Source organism: Martes martes (genome assembly GCF_963455335.1).
Source record: "Martes martes genome assembly, chromosome: 1".
In the NCBI taxonomy this organism is placed as follows: domain Eukaryota; kingdom Metazoa; phylum Chordata; class Mammalia; order Carnivora; family Mustelidae; genus Martes; species Martes martes.
The window spans coordinates 192699826-192718326 of record NC_137888.1 but is presented as its reverse complement, the minus strand read 5'-3'; the positions used below and the strand labels follow the sequence as shown (position 1 = coordinate 192718326).

The 18501-nt window shown below is 37.6% G+C and overlaps 1 protein-coding gene across 1 annotated transcript in view; it reads right to left on the bottom strand.

Moving 5' to 3' along the window:
* Positions 1-18501, bottom strand: part of ERC2 (ELKS/RAB6-interacting/CAST family member 2) — a gene marked incomplete at both ends in the record, with an annotated part of 911416 nt that overhangs the window by 534299 nt on the left and 358616 nt on the right. The window contains one exon of the mRNA XM_080828630.1: positions 6123-6290. Within this exon, the coding sequence (XP_080684756.1) occupies positions 6123-6290 (168 nt within the window). The remainder of the gene's footprint in view (positions 1-6122; positions 6291-18501) is intronic.

The window sequence follows — 18501 nt, the reverse complement described above, 5'->3', positions numbered from 1 at the left end:
GTGGGAAGGTTGTAAAGGGTCTCCCAGCTGAGAACCTTGCCTTAGATCCACAAGGACCCTAGTTGCAGCTCCAACCCTTAGGTGCCAGCCCAGTTCTGGGCTTTAGATGCAGAGTGAGCCCACCTACACCAAGGTCAGACAGTAGGTAAACAGCTTACTGCAAAGTGGAGCAGCCTCCCAGACTACTTCCTCTTGGGGCTAGGTGAGGAGTCTATCAAATCATGAATCCATCTGCGATTCATCCTGGAAAGCTGCTTAGAAGCCTCTAATCACCTTTTGGGGTCTTGTTCCTTTAAGCCAACTACTAAAACAAAGTAAAACTACTATGATAGCAAAAATGGTGCAATCCTTTGAAAACAAAGCAGCAAAAAAAAAAAAAAAAAAAAAAAATCCAATGGCTTAAAATGGTACATAAAGAATCTCGTGGGGGAAAAATAAACAGAAACTGAAGGTCATCACAATCTTTTTTCTAAATATAGCTTAACATACATATTAACATATTTTTAAATTCCTGAACTGATGTTGTATTTTATTAATTTAGTTGATTTCCTATTTTTCATCACACTATTTAGTAACTTCATCTCTGTTCATTTGGTATTAAATATAGGCATCCTTGTATGTTAACCTCGGGTAAATTGTTCAAATTATAGTTTAGCTAATCTCTAAAAGTTAATGATCCCACTTGCTTCATGGGTGGGGCAGGATCATAAAATAGAAAAACACCAGAACAGTGTGGTGGTTAAGAATAGCTCCATCACTTCCCTGCCATGTGACTTTGGACAAGGTACTCTTTAAACCAGTCTCTCATTTTCAAAATAGGGAGTATGGGCACACCTGGGTGGCTCAGTTGGTTAAGCAGCTGCCTTCGGCTCAGGTCATGATCCCAGGGTCCTGGGATCGAGTCCCACATGGGGCTCCTTGCTTGGCAGGGAGCCTGCTTCTCTCGCTGCCTCTGCCTCCCGCTCTGCCTGCATGTGTGTTCTCTCTCTCTCTCTCTCTCTGGCAAATAAATAAAATCTTAAAAAAAATAAAAAATAAAAAAAAATAAAAATAGGGAGTATGATAGTACCTATGTGCCATTAGGTTTGTTATAAGGACTTATAACCTAAGGGTGCAAAACTCTCAGGACAGTGTTTGGTGTATAGTAAGGGCTCAATCAGCAGCAGATAATATTTTGTTATAAAAAATTATCATTTGCATGGTCATAATTAAAAATGATCATGAATAATCAATACTTTCATTTTTTCACTCTCACCAGAATACCATACCTCTAACAATCCAGTAAGTTAGAAGTGAGAACTGGAGGAAGAAGCAGTATTCTCTGCAAAACAACACAGTATTCTTCATAAATGCTACATTTTCTTTTTATTAAAAAGGAAAAGGAAGCAAGAGTAGCTAAGTTCCTTACTCAAGCCTTAAAACCTTGTTTATCTTGTCAGGGTAATGGAACCAAGGTTTGTGATGTGGATAGGACACCAGTCATTTCCCCATCTTCTTTTATTATCCATGGGATGGATCCATCTTGTAGCCTACATAGAACATACTGTCCTGGGAACAAGGAGTGAGTCTGACATTTCACTGGGACAAAAGACTCCTCTCACAGCTAACAATATTCGTGGGTCAGGAGTGGATCTCAAAGTAATTTCTCTTTTCCCAAGTCCTCATTCATTACGAACTTGCTGATATAATTTTCACCCAATGTGTGTTGATTGAGGACCATAACCTGCCAAGAACTCTGCAAGAAGCTGGAGGTATCCTGATGACTACAGTTGGGGCACTCACAGAGATTAGCCATGGAGTGAGGCCAACATTCAGTAAAGGGATGCAGAATTTCAAACTGAGCCAAGAAACAGTTCTTTAAAAGTATAAAACCTCTCCCAGCCTACAATGTCAGCAAAGACTTCCCTGAGTAAGTGACACAAGAACTGAGTGGAAATCTCTTGGAACCACATTCCCAGATTCCTTTTAAGGCAAGTCTGGTTAGATCCTGCCAATGAGAGGCACCTGTGTGAAATCTAGAGCTCTCTCCCAGGACTTTAATCTCGATCAACAGTGTGATGTAAGAGCAGTGGGAGGAGGGTGAAAGGGGAGCCATCAGCAGAGAAGATGCCTGACCAGACATTTCTGGTTATGAGATCATGGCACTCTCTCCTTTCTCTTGGTCTCCTACAGTTGTCCTGATTCTTCATCATTCCTAATCTGGTTCTACAGACCAGATACTGGGGCTCTGGATATTCTTGTCATAAATTCCCTTTTGCTCAAGGTAGTCAGAATTAGCTTTTACTATTTGCATCCATCAAGCAATTTGCTTCTAGTAATACACCATCTTGCTCTCCATTATGCATGTCTATCTCCCCAACCACACTGTCAGGTTCCTGAGAACTGGAGAATGTCCTATTTCCCTTCGAGCCTGCACAATGTAGAGTACTGACACATAAGAAACACTCAGTAAATGCAAAAAGAATACAATTTTCCACATGTTCAAAAAATAAGTGGTTTGCCAATAATAAATATAAAAGTGCAACTGGATATTTAAACACCAAGAAAGAGCTCAGTTCAGTTAAAAAGTCCTCCATAACTTACATCAACTTTACACTAACATGGAAATCTCTACGTTCTAGAATCATCTCCTCAGATACTGTTTTTTGATAAACTTCATGAAGAAACCCAGTATGCTAATAACCATACTCCTCTAGCATCCTTGCCTCTGAGCTTATCATTATTCAGAATTTTCACTGCCATACTTCCAAAATGGCAGACTAAAGCTGCTGAAGTAGGCAAGTCCATAGACGTCACCCCAGAAGCCAATTCCACTCACCTCTCCCTGCCCTTTCCAACCCACAGGGTTGGAAGCCACATGGGCAGCTAGTGAACTTGGCTTCCAGAGAAATCACCATCTGTTTTTCTACTAATAAATAAAGTACCTCTGCTCTATAAAATGGGACTGAAACCTAGAATGAAAATGGAGATAGAATTTTTGTCCAATTTAATGGCTTTTTAAAAATTTCTTGGGTAGTAAGTTTATGTTGCATGAGCTACGTAACAGTCTGAATTTGATCTGGTTCAAATAATGCTACCATGTCCTATAATCCTGAGCACTATACACTTTCCAAATGTACAATGTCATCAAAGTTTTATGACATTTCCTACAAAAACTCAATAGCCAGGTAGCACTTCATCAGCTGAAGTCTGAATTCAGGTATGAGAACAGAATGCAAAAGCTGCAGCTTGAAAATTGTACTGCTCCTCTGACTTTAGCATCACAGCCATAAGAGGATACTCTACTGAACAATTTTCATACCTGTACATTTTTGTCCCTTACTAAAAGAACTCGATGGATGGAAATTATGGAGTAGAGCCAAAAGTATGGCAGTAGAACCAAAATCCATGCTCAATGACTGCTCTTTTCCTACAAAACCTTGCTCAGAGATACTCTGTCACCTGCGTTCTCTGTTTATTCAACTTCACTTCCTTCTTCAAGTAACAAAATGCTCTGAGCACTGTGTTCGTGCCTGCTGCCTAGACCTGTGACCTATTCACGTGGCTTATGGAGGACACAAGATTTCTGAGACCCAGGACTCTAAAGGCAAGACTGACAGATATGAGGTGCAAGCCTAGCTTCGCCAGGTTAAATATGGCTATGAAAGGAGCATACCCATTTCTATTGGCATCAAAGCACAGTGCTGGTTGCCAAAGAGTCTATAAGAAAGAAATATTAAGTAATACTACATGTCTGACATTGACATAAGTTTATTATTTCTTCCATGCCAACACACCCTAATCCAAAGCTTATGCTGTTCCAATCCAGGCCTGCCCTAAAACAGCCAATTATGCTGAATGTGGTCAAAACTCGAAGGAGTCGCCAGTCCCAAAGACAATGTTTCATTGGCCCATTAGCTTCTGTATTAGTTTCACATTTTGAGTTGGTTTCTGAATTGTGTGCATTACTTCTTTGGGGATTATCTCTCCTTTACATGGCAGGTATAATAGAACTCCTTCCCCCACACTAGGTTGCCAGTGGTATTATTTCCTCCTCAAATGGATTGGTTAACACTCAGTGAAAAAAAAACCTGAAGCTAAAGAACTGCTCTGAATACATATGAAATATTTCCCAATTCATTATCTACATGGTTTAAATAAGTAGGATTATAATCATGTTCCCAAAGGAGCCATAATATACCATTGGCTTTGTTCTAGAACTTCCAAACTAGTCCCACACCTTTGAGCCTTGCTTTTGGAGCAAAGTATAAAATTTTGCAAAATATGCACATCAGAAATGTCATTTGTCACTTTTGCATTGAAAATACCTTCCCAAATTCTTTACCAAGAACATCAATGTCATTTATTCCTCAAGAATAAGAGCACTTAGTCTCAACTCCTTGTAAAACAAGCAATTGTGATGTTCTTCATTGATTGACACCTGGTATCATCATAAAACTTGAGGTCCAAAGGAAAATGAGGCTTATTCTCTCAACTTGTTATAACCACTTTATTCTATTTTCTCAAAGACAAAAAACCAAAAAACTTGCACCTAGGTTGCATGACCTTGGGCAAGCCTACCATAGGCTTCAGTGTCCTTCAGTTTCCTGGGGTTAATAACTATACACGCCTCAAAGGATTATGGTAAAAAATAAGTAAACATTGCATATAATGAGCATAGCAAAGTATCCAGCATACAGTGTTCAACATAAGTTCAACAAATGTCAGCTTTAATCATTATTCACTGCTGGGGATTTTAAATAAAAAGTTTTCTTTTGAATCCTTAGTACCTGCCCCAAGAATTGCCATTCTGTCTCTCTGTTAGTCCTATCTGCCCTTGATAGCCCCATTGATTCAAGGGTCCTTGGTCATGTCTTCGAGCTCTCTTCTAAACATCTGTACCAATTAGCTGGAGCTGCAAAGGGAAGATCAAACTACCAGAGCCTTGTCTGTAAAGATTTCAACAGAAATGAATTAATAATACGATCCATCAGATCACCAATACCCTGAGAGTGAGGATGGAAGCCACAGGGGCTGGGGGTAGCTTCAGGGGCATGTGACTTATATAGCAGCACAGGGAAGGCCCCATGCTCAGAAGAGCCCTGGGCTTGGTTTCATGCTCATCCAGAAATTCTCAAATAAAGTGTGAATGATTTTCATTTTGCAAAATTATGTAGGTGGTTACTATGACTGGAGAGTTTTGATCAGACTGATATAAACTGTTTCATGTTTTAAAAGGCCTACTCCAGCTTTTATGTTCAGAACAGCCTATAGGAAAGGTACGGGTGGAAACGAAAAATGGCTAGGATGTTGCTGGTATAAACAAGGTGGGAGATGATAGTGGCAAATAACACCAGAAGGAGGGGCCAATTAGAGTTCATTTGTCAGCAGCTGTAGCCTGGGAGCCCAGCAACATGCCTGTTTATGGCAGCGTCCCAGCCAGCTGGCTCCTCCTGCCTACCACCAGTTCCTACCCAGTTTCCATGCTGGTAGAAAATAGGAATTAAAAAAAAAAATCAGGGTGTATTCCCCAAATCTGGATCCCTTACAACAGAGAAAATGAGCTGCTGAAGGAAAAAAGGAAAGATCAAGCGTCTTCTGTGTTAGGTGACTATAGTCGGGAGCTTATTATATATTCTCTCATTGATTCCAATTAAGTAATAGAGGTAAACAATAGTCATCACTCACCAAAAAAAAAAAAAAAATCAGTATGGGTTCAGCAAGAGTAAGATGTACAAAAACATACATAAATTAAAAATGCATCTAAAATATCTTTACGACACGCAGAATACATTGCTCAACTCTCTATAAGGAAAAAAATAACTAACTTTTCAGACTTGTAATTATTTTAGATGTATATCTAAATTTGTATAATTATCTCTATATTTAAGCTGGAAAATATAGAAAGAAACATCACTATTTAGTTTTCAGGTAATCAAATAGAAAATTCATCAGGTTATGCTAAAAATGGCATGATGCAACAAACAGTAAGTTAAATATCAGTAAGTGAAAAGTTTATACTTCCTAATCTAAAACTTTAAAAAAAAAGTTTCTTCTCTTCCACGTGCTCAAAAATTTCTCTGAAATGACAGAACATGGATGATTCCAATTCCCAAGCTAAAGGACTTATGTCAGTTACTCACCTTCTTCTGAAGAACATTGATTTTTCTTTCCTTCACTTCTAACATATCCTTCATGTCTCGAATCTCTCCGGCCAGTGTCCCCTTCTCTTCCGTGAGGTCCTGCAGCTGTTTTGTTTTCTTATTGAGAAAAGATTCTTTCTCCTCCAGTCGTAACCTCAGCGCATCTACCTGAAGTCAGGAAAAAGAAAGAAGGGGGCAGTTTTACACAGTGGTCATCAGTAACCATCAGTCCTGCCCTGGGAGGTAGTGGGGCAGCAGTATGCCTTTTCAGCACAGCATGGTCATATCATTGCTCATGCTCATCTCAATTGCCATGTGTTTTAACAGCCCGTATTTACCTTAAAATCCCATTGTGTGTGTATCTAAACAGTGATGCTTTTTTTAAAAATCAAAAGTTTTTATGAAATAGTAGTATGTCTCCCTGTTATGAACCCATAAGATGGAAAACAAAGCACATTGATAATCCATTGTGCAGGGAGGGCACAACCCTACTCAGGCTCTGCAGCATCCTCCAAGAATATGGAGAACACAATGAGCCATGCCACAGACATCTGGAAGAACAAGACTGACAAGTAGAGAAACACTCCTGAATTAGAAAAATACAGGTTGCCAAGAGGAAGGAAATGCTATGGAAATGACCATTCTCCAGTGTTATGAAAGACTGCTTTCCAAATATTAAAGAAACAAAAAAGATACAAAAAATCCTATTTCTACCTTAGTTCAAAAATTAGATTATTACAATTTCTGCTTTTCAAATTCAGTAATAAAATGAGGAAACATAAGCTTTATTTTTCACACTTAATATTCCAAAGACCAAGTGCAAAAAAAGTTTACATGGGTAATGTGAGATTTGGGGGTGATGGGAGAATTTAATCCTCACCCTCCATACCAGAAATTTGATGGAGAGTAGCTACAGCAACAATCAAGAAGTAGTGAGTTGGCTAACTGAATGTAATGAAAACAAACAAAATAATAATAATTAAATTATGTTTGGGAAAAAAAAAAAAGGAAGAAGAAGAAGAAGTAGTGAGGCAAGCATGTTACTTAGAGATACCAAAATAACCAGGCAAAAAGAGTTAAAATAGGTTGTCTTGGGGAAGAAGAAATGGGATAGGGGTAAGTAGGGGTCTGCTGCAATCTCGTCACAAGTCTTGTTGAGCATTTGTCTATTACACTACCAGCAAATAAAATTTGGACCAAAAAAAAAAAAAAGACGAAATTTTTAAAAAGAAAAAAGAGGCAGGAATACCATAATAAGCCAAAATAAATAGATATATAAATTCTATCAGGACACAGATCCAAAAGGCAACTTGGCACACTGGAAAGGACACTTTGGTTTTAGGCTGGGCTCTGCTTCTATCTAGCTATGAGAATCAGGACAAATAATTCCCCTACCAGCCCTCCAGCCTCAGTTTCCCTATCTATAGAACAAAAAGGTTGGAACCCCCTAAGTGCCCGACATTTTTTTATGTTAAAGACAAGAATCAGTCTTAGGTATAATACATCAGGGAAGAATGATGATATTAGAAATAAAGTTATCAGGGGCGCCTGGGTGGCTCAGTGGGTTAAAGCCTCTGCCTTCGGCTCAGGTCATGATCTCGGGGTCCTGGGATCGAGCCCCACATTAGGGCTTTCTGCTTAGCAGGGAGCCTGCTTCCTTCTCTCTCTCTCTGCCTGCCTCTCTGCCTACTTGTGCTCTGTCTCTGTCAAATAAATAAATAAAATATTTTTTAAAAATAAAAAATTTAAAAAAAAAAGAAATAAAGTTACCAGAGTAGAAACTCCCTTTTTTACCCCTTTCCAAGAAAGAAGCACTAAAGTTGTGTTTCTAAAGGTCAAGGGTGATGGGAGGTTGATGAGTAGAGAGTTTTTCCAGTTTCTGTCCTAGAAAGGAGGTCCCAGCAAGGGAAGGGGTGAAACAAATGCTTGAAGCCCGGTTGGTAGAAGGACCCTGGCCACATTATGAGACAAGATGGACATTCTGTGACCACACAAGGTGGAAACAGCAGATTCCTTAAACATCTGATAGCCATGCCTCTTCTTAGATAAGGACCACAAAAATCTACGGGCTGGGAAGTGAAGGGGATATAGCCATGACTACAATCTAGAGTGCCATCTTTTATGTATAAACTAAAAATAGCGTTTCTTTTTTTTTTGCCAGATAGGATGAAACCCTAAAGAGATGTTATTCTAGTTTGGTAGATGGAGAGGACTTGACAATCTGGGATGCTTAAGCTTTAGTGCAGCTGGGGTGAATTTTCATTTAGTCAAGGGAGGATCCCCAGGACATGAATATCCCCCTCACTTCCCAGCCCCTAGATTTCTATGGCCCTTACATAAGAAGAGGCACAGGCATCAGATGTTTAAGGAATCTGCTGTAGTGGCTATAAGGGGTTACATTCAATTGTAGAGACTTCCCACAGGCTGACCAGGACTCAGTGTGAATCTGAGAAGAAACTGTGGTCCTATTAGTCCTGCATTCTAGCTGTCAAAAATGGATGGTCTATACCTGGAGTAGAGGAAACACTCAACATTCAAAACTGTGATATAAATAAATTACAACATGGGAGGCAGTAAATGGTGCTGGAGAGAGTTTAGAAAAAGACACTCTGTAATGATAAATAATACGCTTATTATGCTTAATATGTGCCTTCTCGCCACAAGTGATCTATTAGTGTCCTGCCATATCCTTCTGAGCCTAGAAGAGACACAACCCTAGGTGTAAGAATATTTCTCCAGGAGTAAGATAGAGAGCAATGATGGCCACAATCAACACACTGCTCACAACACCCAAACTCTACATGGTAGGAAAGAGCCTGTGCCAACTAAGATTTTCTGTTTGGGAATTTATTTTCCATGCATCCAAATGCATTTATTAGCTTCAAAGGAATTTTAATCATGACCTTCAATCACTTCAGCCTACCCTTATAGCTTTGCAGTCTCTTAGAATCAAGACATGAGGTTTAAGGGTCTATTTTTTAAAAAATAAAACTTTGACCTGAACTGCATCCAATTCTAAACCAACATTAGCCCAGTTTGCAGTAAGCAAGTATGACATCATTTCTAAAAATCAAATTTTAACTTCCAGATGGTGCAAAACCACAAGCAGGCACACAGGCCTCCTGATACACAGAAGTTTAAATACAGGGAAGATCAGGAAAGAAAGAATACAGTCAATTAAAAATTTGAATATATATTTTCAAATTGGGTTCTCCTCACAAATGTCTGGACTTCACTCAACAGTGTACATCATTTATAAAAGAATCAGAAAAGCCTTGACGGTTAGATTATATTCCAACATCAGGTAGAGACATAAAAGTTAAAATGTTTGGGAATATGAAATACCTTTCTCTGCCTCTTCACTCAACACCAAATAATTTTAAGGGCCTTGACTCTCTCTCTCTTAAACTTTGGCAGTTGACTCAATAATAAAACTTGGCAAGGCAAAGAGCACCATCATTTCCCAGAAAAAACAAAAGAAAATTAGAACTGTATGATATAGTCAGCACACAAAGACCCATAGGCTGAATTTCCAATTTTTACATATGACTTAAGCGCATGGGAACTAGTCACCTAAAGTTAAAACTAGGACAATCTTTTCATTTTAGGAGAATTACTCATTTCCTTCTGATCCAGTTGTATGTATATTTGTGTGCGTGTGTGTGTGTGTGTGTGTGTGTGTAAGCGCTTGTAACTTATGAAAATTTAACCTTTTATCTGGCAGTATAAAACATGAAATATTTGTTATCACTTCAGCTCCAGGTACTAACTTGAAAGAAAAGGGCCATGGTAATAAAATTGGCAAAAATTGCCAAAATCAGAGTTAAATATTATTAATCTTTATGTCAGCACCCAGGAATTATAAGCAGTTCCAATGGTGAGGTATGTTTCTAGACGTGCTATACATAAGCTTCCCAACCTTTCTGCTGTACTTTGCATAGGCTTCGGAAACAGTTTCAATGTTGTGACCAAACACTAAGTGCTACTTGATGTACCATAAATAATTTTTAAAAAATCAAATGGTTCATTTCAATCATAAAATGACTACAGCAAAACTTGAGAAAATTAAAAAAAAATTTAAAAACACTTGAGAGGGGAAAGGAGCCACTTGAAAATTTTCGCAGATTAAATACAACTTACTTGACAATGCTTCAGGAATTGAATAAACATACTATCACAAAGAACAATTTTAAAAGAAAATGAAACTGGAACACTCACAAAACTCCCAATATAGTTTTATTTCACATTCAAAATTTCGTTTGTTTGTTTTTCCTAATAGCAGACTTGGATTAAGGGTATATTTGAATTTGATTCAACTTGCAATCATTCAAATGGGGAGACAGTTTCAAGTTGAAAGTATGTATAATGTACACAGCCTCCAAAGACCCAAACACTAAAAATAACCTAAAATCGAAAACTTGCTATTGTGGTAACCACTAGTTCTCACTCACATCCAATTCTCCTTTCCTTCCTGAACCCAGGGAAGATCTCCCTTCCCAGCTCCTTGCAGGAAGATGGGGTATGTGTTTTATTCATGAAATGTAAGCAGAAGTGACATATGTCACTTCCTGTCCATCCATCCCCACATTCTTTCCCTTACTCAGAGATCTTGAAATCTACATTTTCCAGATGGTAGAGCTGTAAGATGGTAGAACCCCCATAAATCTGGATCCAAGTGACCATGAGAAGCAGGGTCACTCCCTACCTTCTGTTGCTCTAATCCTCAACCCTCAACATGGGCTGGATTTACAGTATCATGTGTCAAACTACTCAGAAATTATTATAATTTCCACTGGTTTTGCTAAGGAGTGGGTACCTTAAAACTAGAAAGGTCTGTTGGTCTTAGAAATTGCTATAAACCTAAAAGAAAAAGGGCCATTATTCCTCCCTTTACTCCTTCTATGTGTAGGACCTCAAAATCTACTTTCCCCTAGCCTTTCACCCCAAATCCAAAGAAGGGGGGTAAAGACAGAAAGCAAGGACAGAACTAAATGGAGCAAGCAGCGGAACCCTGGGGAGTGGACACTAAGGTCAAATGTCAAGATCTTGGGAACAGAGAGAAAAAGATCAAAGAGGAAGAATACTCTGAAGCACATTGGTTTAAACTTCCATTTGTATAGTAAAGTGGCCCAAGTGGACAACTCTGTTTTGCAAAAGTCTCTGCATTGAAAATATATATGTTCAAGCAACCCATGGTAATGGCCACAGACTTACCCATAGGCCTTCCAAATTTCAGGAACACGGTAAGGTGTTAGAAGCAAAATGAGGATAATAACAATACCTCCTTCATCAAGTTATTTTGAAGATTAAATTAAATAAAATGTAATGCACTTAGCACAGTGCCTGGCACCTAGAAACACTCAATAAATCTTCGCTATTGTTATTATACTATTCTGCTTTCTACAACTACTAACCCAGTGATTTATATACTGTAGGAATGCAATAAAGATTGTTAATCAGCAGCCCTCAGGAAAAGTGGAGACTCAGCAAATAAGAGTTTGTGCTCTGACAAGTAGCATGGTGTTATATTGTCTGTCATTTACTTTCAAATATTTCAGCATACACTGTATAGTGTGTGTGTGTGTGTGTATGTGTGTGTGTGTGTGTGTGTGTGTAGGGGCTTAAGGGTGGGTGGGTGCGTGGGTGTATTTCCCAACTGGAAATAAATTCTCTAGGGGTAGTTAATTAGCCTATGAAAGAGTTTAATTAAAAGCTGGCATGCCATAGTCAGCTACCAAAAGTTCCAAGATACTCTTTATATTTGATGAACACCTGAAATTTGGTCAATTAACATAATTGATGTGAGGAGTGATTTTTCCTTGGTGATGTGAGTGGTGTTTGAGATGTGTAGATTGGCTAGAAATGCTACACAAGTACTCCTACTCTTCCAGGAACAAGATTTGAGATGGTTTGTCTAATGTAGATATGATGTAAGCCACATCTGTAATTTTAAATTTTCTAGTAGCCACGTAAAAAAATAATAAACAGGTAAAATCATTTTTAATAACGTATTTAATTTGGCCCACTATATCCAAAACATTATTTGACCTGTAATCAATATGAAAAATATTAATGAGGTATTTTACATTCTTTTTTCTTCAAAATCCAACATTTATTTTACCCTTTCAACATATCTCAATTAGGACAAGCCACAATTCAGGTGTTCAATAGCCACATATGGCTCATAGCTATCACTTTGGAAAGTGCAAGTCTATGACTAGCAAGCACAAAAGTTTCAACCTTTAGATTTCAATATCCCCTGCATATAAATGCTTTAGGGCGGATTCTGGCCCAAACAAGGTTGGCTAAGCTCTACCCAGAAAATATCATCACATTGACCCAGCTAGTGTAAACCATTTTTGGCCTCAAAAGGATGGACAGCAGGAACTTGAAGGAGCACTTTGAGAGGTTGTGAAGTACTACATGAAGGCAAGGTCATGGGGCATGAATCCTACAGTCTTCCTTGTCTAACCATCCCTGATCTTTGCCAAAGAGAACCGCATAACTGTCAATGACCTAACTGGTTGGTGATTCTGTTAGCACAGTCTTTCTGGAGTCTTGCTGAAGAGAATTTAGAATAATCATTGCTTTTTAAAAACTCTTTTTATACCAATCCTAATTATAGCAAAAGTTACCTTTCAAGAAAAAATGTCCTTCAGCAGCTGTACCATCAAACACCAGCTGTATAGATGAGGTTATGTCTATCTCTTACACTATGCTTGGTTGGGTTATGCCCTTCTACTATTGGATTTCTGCGGCTATTTTGATTTCAGATTTTTCCTCTCTGTAGGAGCTTCTTTAAAAAATACATAATAAGTAGAATACACATTCATTTAATAAATATTAACAATCGACTTTGTACCAGGCATTGTTCTAGCTTAGACATACAACTTTTTAATAAGGCATTCAGGTCTATGACTTATTGAACCATATATTCGTAAAGTTGGAGGTGAGGTAGAGCAAACAATTATTATGTCAATATCATCAGTAAACACAATTTTTAGAATAAGTGGGAAGTAATACAAATATAAAATCTAAAAGCTTACATAAAATACTTATAAAAATGGAATGACAAAAGGCTGATTTGTGAATATTCATGTTTATTGGTGAAAATATATATGTTTGTGCTTGTATGCACACAAAATAATAAAATTCATGATTTAGCAAATATCGGCTATTGTAAATCAAACCTGGAAAGACACTTTGGTACTCAGTAAAATGGTATATTTAACCAATAGCTGCTCTTTACTGTGCAATCTTGGGACACTAAATGGTCTTCACTGATCTTTATGAACAGATGATGTATTTTCTCTTTTAAAAAATTATTTTCTAGCTCTGTCCATTAAAGAGGCTTCTTTAAGAAGGGAGAGCCTGGGTGTCAGTCAGCTGAGCATCTGCCTTTGGCTCAGATCATGATCCTGGGATGCTGGGATCGAGTCCCAGAGTGGGTTTCCTGTTTAGCCTGGCGTCTGCTTCTCCCTTTGCCCCTTACTCCACTCATGCTTCTCCCTCTCTCTCACTCTGTTTCTTTCTCTAATAAATAAATAAATAAATAAATAATCTTAAAACAAAAACAGCTTAGAAAAAGTGACTACTTCTGTGTCAATGAACACCTACCCAAAATGCTCAGACTGTGGTCTTTAAAAACCATATCTCACTAAAAGAAATCAGTTTCATGGTAGAAATGATTAATTTTAGATCTGTAGCAAGAAACATACAAGGTAAATATAGTGTACTTTGTTGAACCAGAAAGCATGGAAATTATTAAAGGCCAAATAGTCTTTTTATTGGTCATGCATGGGACAATTGGATGCTGTTATACGAACAGACAGGGGGCAGGAATGGAGTCTGGGGACAGGTAGGGAGCTACAGCAGTCAACCAGAGGAGAGACAGTAGCTGCCACAACCAGGATGGAGGTGATAGAGAGGAAGACCTAGGCTGTAATTGAGACATATTTTGAGATACAATCAGAAGGCAGCTGGCAGAACTAAGGGTTTATATGTATAGGGATGAAAGGAAGGAAGGAATCAAAAATAATTCCTGGCTGAAGCAACTCTTTAGATAATGCAACTATTGCCTGTGCAGGGAAAGATTAGGGAGAATCAGACTTAGGGGCGGGAAAACAAGACTCTGAGATTAAGTTACACATAGTTTGAGATGCAAGGAAACATCGAAAAGGTAAATGGCTATATAATTTGGAAGACCCTGACACAATAGACCTGAACTACAGTCTAACTTATGTATGGATAAGCAGTCCTGTACTTTTATTTATATTCCTCCCAAAGACTAATTAGGACATCTACTGCCCATTTAAAATTAACTCCCACTTAAAAGCAGCAGTTTGAAATCAAGTTAAGAAACACTTGTAAAAAGATGACATCAATACCACTGAAAACAAAGAGATATCCCTTTCCTAAAAAGATTCCTCGTTTTTTATCTTTATTTTTAAGGTCTCTCTTCTCCACACAGTTATGAGTAACAAGAGATTTGGTCATTTCTAGTATGCCCTTTGCTCCTCAAGGGGAATGTCAATGATGTATTTACCGTTATGTTGATCAGTCAGTAGATTGATAATGACTGGGAATAATTAGACTACATGGTTCTGCTTCTGTGGGCTGGTTTACCTTTAGTAATCAAAAGCTTATACATTTGACCAAGGCAAAAAACCTATATTATATTTTAAGATATTTAGATAGCACGAAAAGAAACAATAATGGCTATATTATAAAGTGCTTCATAATTTACAATATACCTTTCTCCTAAATTATAAGTCTGTGCCCTTATGCTATTTCAACAGAAAAACTAAAATTCAGGGATATTCAGTATTGTATAACCACATGCTGTGCTTATAAAAGTTAAGTTACAATCACCAGCTTGTTAATAACACAGTTGAGATTTTCAGGTTGTAAAGATGCATTTTGTCTTACCTACCTGTCAAAAAATTTTACTCAAGACCCACATGCCACCTACTTGAAGAAAACAATGCTTGGTTAAGAGTGCTTCGTATCACCCACATGGAAGAATTTGTATCATATGTGGGTTAATAATCCAGCCAACTTTATAAAGCCTGTTTTCATACTTAAGTTTTTGGCTACTTCTTACACTAAAATTAGGTGGTTTTAAGTGACTAGTCCAAAGTTCAAAATTTAATGTTCAGTTCAGTTCCAGCGAATTTCTGAAAACACATGGGAATTGTAACTCATGTGTTAATACTTAAAGTTTTTGTTAATAAAACTTCCAACACTAACCTTACCTCATTGAACTTACCTCACTGGTTTTTATGCTCACTATAAAACTATAGCTGTCATAATATTTTTGAATTACTACAAAAGGAAGTAAGCCATTCCAAAGTCAATGTTATTTTGCAACATGATGATAGTTATAAATTCAAAATACTTAAAACCAATTTGCAAAGCTATCAATCTTAGTACCTCCTAACATTTAAAAACCCCATCTTCAAAACATTCACTATGATCAAAAAAACAAGTTTAAGAAAACACCACGTACCATTCATATTGCACCTTCCCTTCAAATAAGCACTTTATATTTAAACAAGAAGATGCATTTTAACATGAAATTTTAAAATACTGTTTCTATTTAAATATGCCATGAACTTTTTAAACTATCACTGAAGCCCAAAGAACTAAAATCACTGATAATTTAGTACCTAGATTAAGTAATAATTTTATGATCTCAAAGTCAGTGCTTTTCAATAAATCCAGATAAGTAATCTCCATCTAGGTATGCTTGACATGTTTGTCAATGACTGAGAAATTAGGAACTGTAGTCATTTTATTTAAAGGATAATTAAATCCATATTTTAAAGTCATATCTCTCAAATCAAGACCCAGACTCCTCTTGGATAATCACCAAAAAGAAAAGACAACATAAAACAATTCTTGTAGCAAACTAATGGGCACTTGTGATCAAGGTACATTAGTTTGCTACAAGAATTGTTTTATGTTGTCTTTTCTTTTTGGTGATTATCTCAAAAGTTAAATCAATTTATTCTGGATCAAAAAATTACTCCTTATAAGCAAGAATTGTTAAAAGATTTCAATATCTGCCTTTGTGTTTGCATTCAAGATTCCTTTGGGGGTAAAATGGAGAAAGCACAGAAGGACTTCTTATTTCTCTGATATGTTCCCTTAAAATCTTTGCCATCAGACATCATGGTGGCCATGCAAACAAGGGGTTCATCAGAACTACAAAAACAGCAATCTGAGAAAGCAGGGTATCACACAGAACACCACTATGCAGACCTCCTTTACTAGCACCTGAGCCATAGTGGTTGGCACCATATTCATATCAAGTATAAATTAATGTCCAGCAAATAATCTTTTTCCATATAAACTTAGTACCATTCGTTTAAATTTTATACACTTTGGCACTATATTTTCATTTAGTGCATGATTTTGATTTGGCTTCATAGGTCTGTAAGTTATAGGCATGCCTAGTCTTCTCTTTGTGCCTAATTAAGTAACAAAAGTAATAATTATTACATTAAGCAATACTGAGTGTCTACAACGTTCTTTTCATTTTTTTCTTTTAAAAGGAATTTATTTTTCTTCTCAAGTGTAAAAAAAACTGCTCTAAGTAAATAGTATTATTCTTTGAAATCTTCCTGGGTGTTGTGCAAATATTAAATGGAGGAGTAGAGGTGTGTTCCATGATCAAGCTAACTGGGGAAATGTGGCTAGCTTTCCTAATTTATGGTAGACATTAGTATACTAAAGTTTTGACATCCCATAACAAAGATTTTACCTAACTCGCCTTTTCCTGCATCTATTTCAGCACAAAAACCTTGATTTTCTAAGAACACATAATATCTTTCAGATGTGTTTAGGAAAGATTGTTCTCGAGTATCTTTTAGCCATGGAATTTTAAGTCATGGCATAGATATGAAATGTTTGAGTGTGGTGAACTGAGGACACACCACTGAATTAGACTCAGAAGGCCCTGGCTCAGAGTCAACTGAATATTTTCAAGATGTCCCCTGTACCTCATAGTGTGATGCACCAGGGTGTCTTATGCATTCCTCGGGGCCACCTGTGAGGGAGTTATTGTTTACAAGTAATAACACTGAAGCTCTGAGGGCCTGCAGAGCTAACTCAGTAGACTGCATTAAAGCCCCATCTTCTGGTTCAACATCCACTCCACCAGGCTGCTTCCAGGTTCATTAATGGCTCTGCTGGCACCTGGAGGTGGGCCTTTGCAGAAATCACTTGCTTCTCAGGGACTCAGGTACCACCTCTATAAACCAATACAATTTTGTTCAATGGCCTCTAAAGTCATTACCAACCACAAATTTTTATGATGTCTGAAAATGAGTGATCCAGATACTAAAACATATTGGCTGATATCCAAGATCTATTAAGAACTCCTCAAACTCAACAACCAAAAAACAGATAACCATGTCGAAAAATGGGCAGAAGACATGAACAGACACTTCTCCAAAGACATACAAATGACTAACAGACACATGAAAAAAATGTTCATCATCATTAGCCATTAGGGAAACTCAAATCAAAACCACACTGAGATACCACCTTATACCAGTTAGAATGGCTAAATTTAACAAGACAGTAAACAACAAGTGTTGGAGAGGATGTGGAGAAAGGGGAACCCTCTTACACTGTTGGTGGGGATGCAAGTTGGTGCAGCCACTTTGGAAAACAGTGTGGAGATCCCTTAAGAAATTAAAAATAGAGCTATCCTATGACCCTGCAATTGCACTACTGGGTATTTACCCCAAAGATACAGATGTAGTGAAAGGAAGGGTCATCTGTACACCAATGTTCATAGCAGCCACGGCCACAATCACCAAACTGTGGAAAGAGCCAAAATGCCCTTCAACAAACGAGTGGATAAGGAAGATATGGTTCATATATACAATGGAATATTATTCCTCCATCAGAAAGGATGAATATCCAACTTTTGTATCAACATGAACGGGACTGGAGGAGATTATACTGAGTTAAATAAGTCAAGCAGAGAGAGTCAATTATTATATGGTTTCACCTACTTGTGGAGCATAAGGAGTAACATGGAGGACATAAGGAGAAGGAAAGGAAACATGAATTGGGGGAAATCTGAGCAGGAGATGAACCATGAGAGACTGTGGACTCTGAGAAACAAACTGAGGGTTTGGGAAGGAAGGGGATGGGGGGATGGATGAGCCTGGAGGTGGGTATTTAGGAGGGCACATATTGCATGGAGCACTGGGTGTGGTGCATAAACAAAGAATCTTGGAACACTGAAAAAATTAAGTTAAATTTAAAAAAAAAACTTTGGTAATTAAAAGAGTTTGGCATTGATGCAGAAAGACAAAGAGGATATCCAAAATAGATTCACACACTTATGGAAATTCAAAGACTT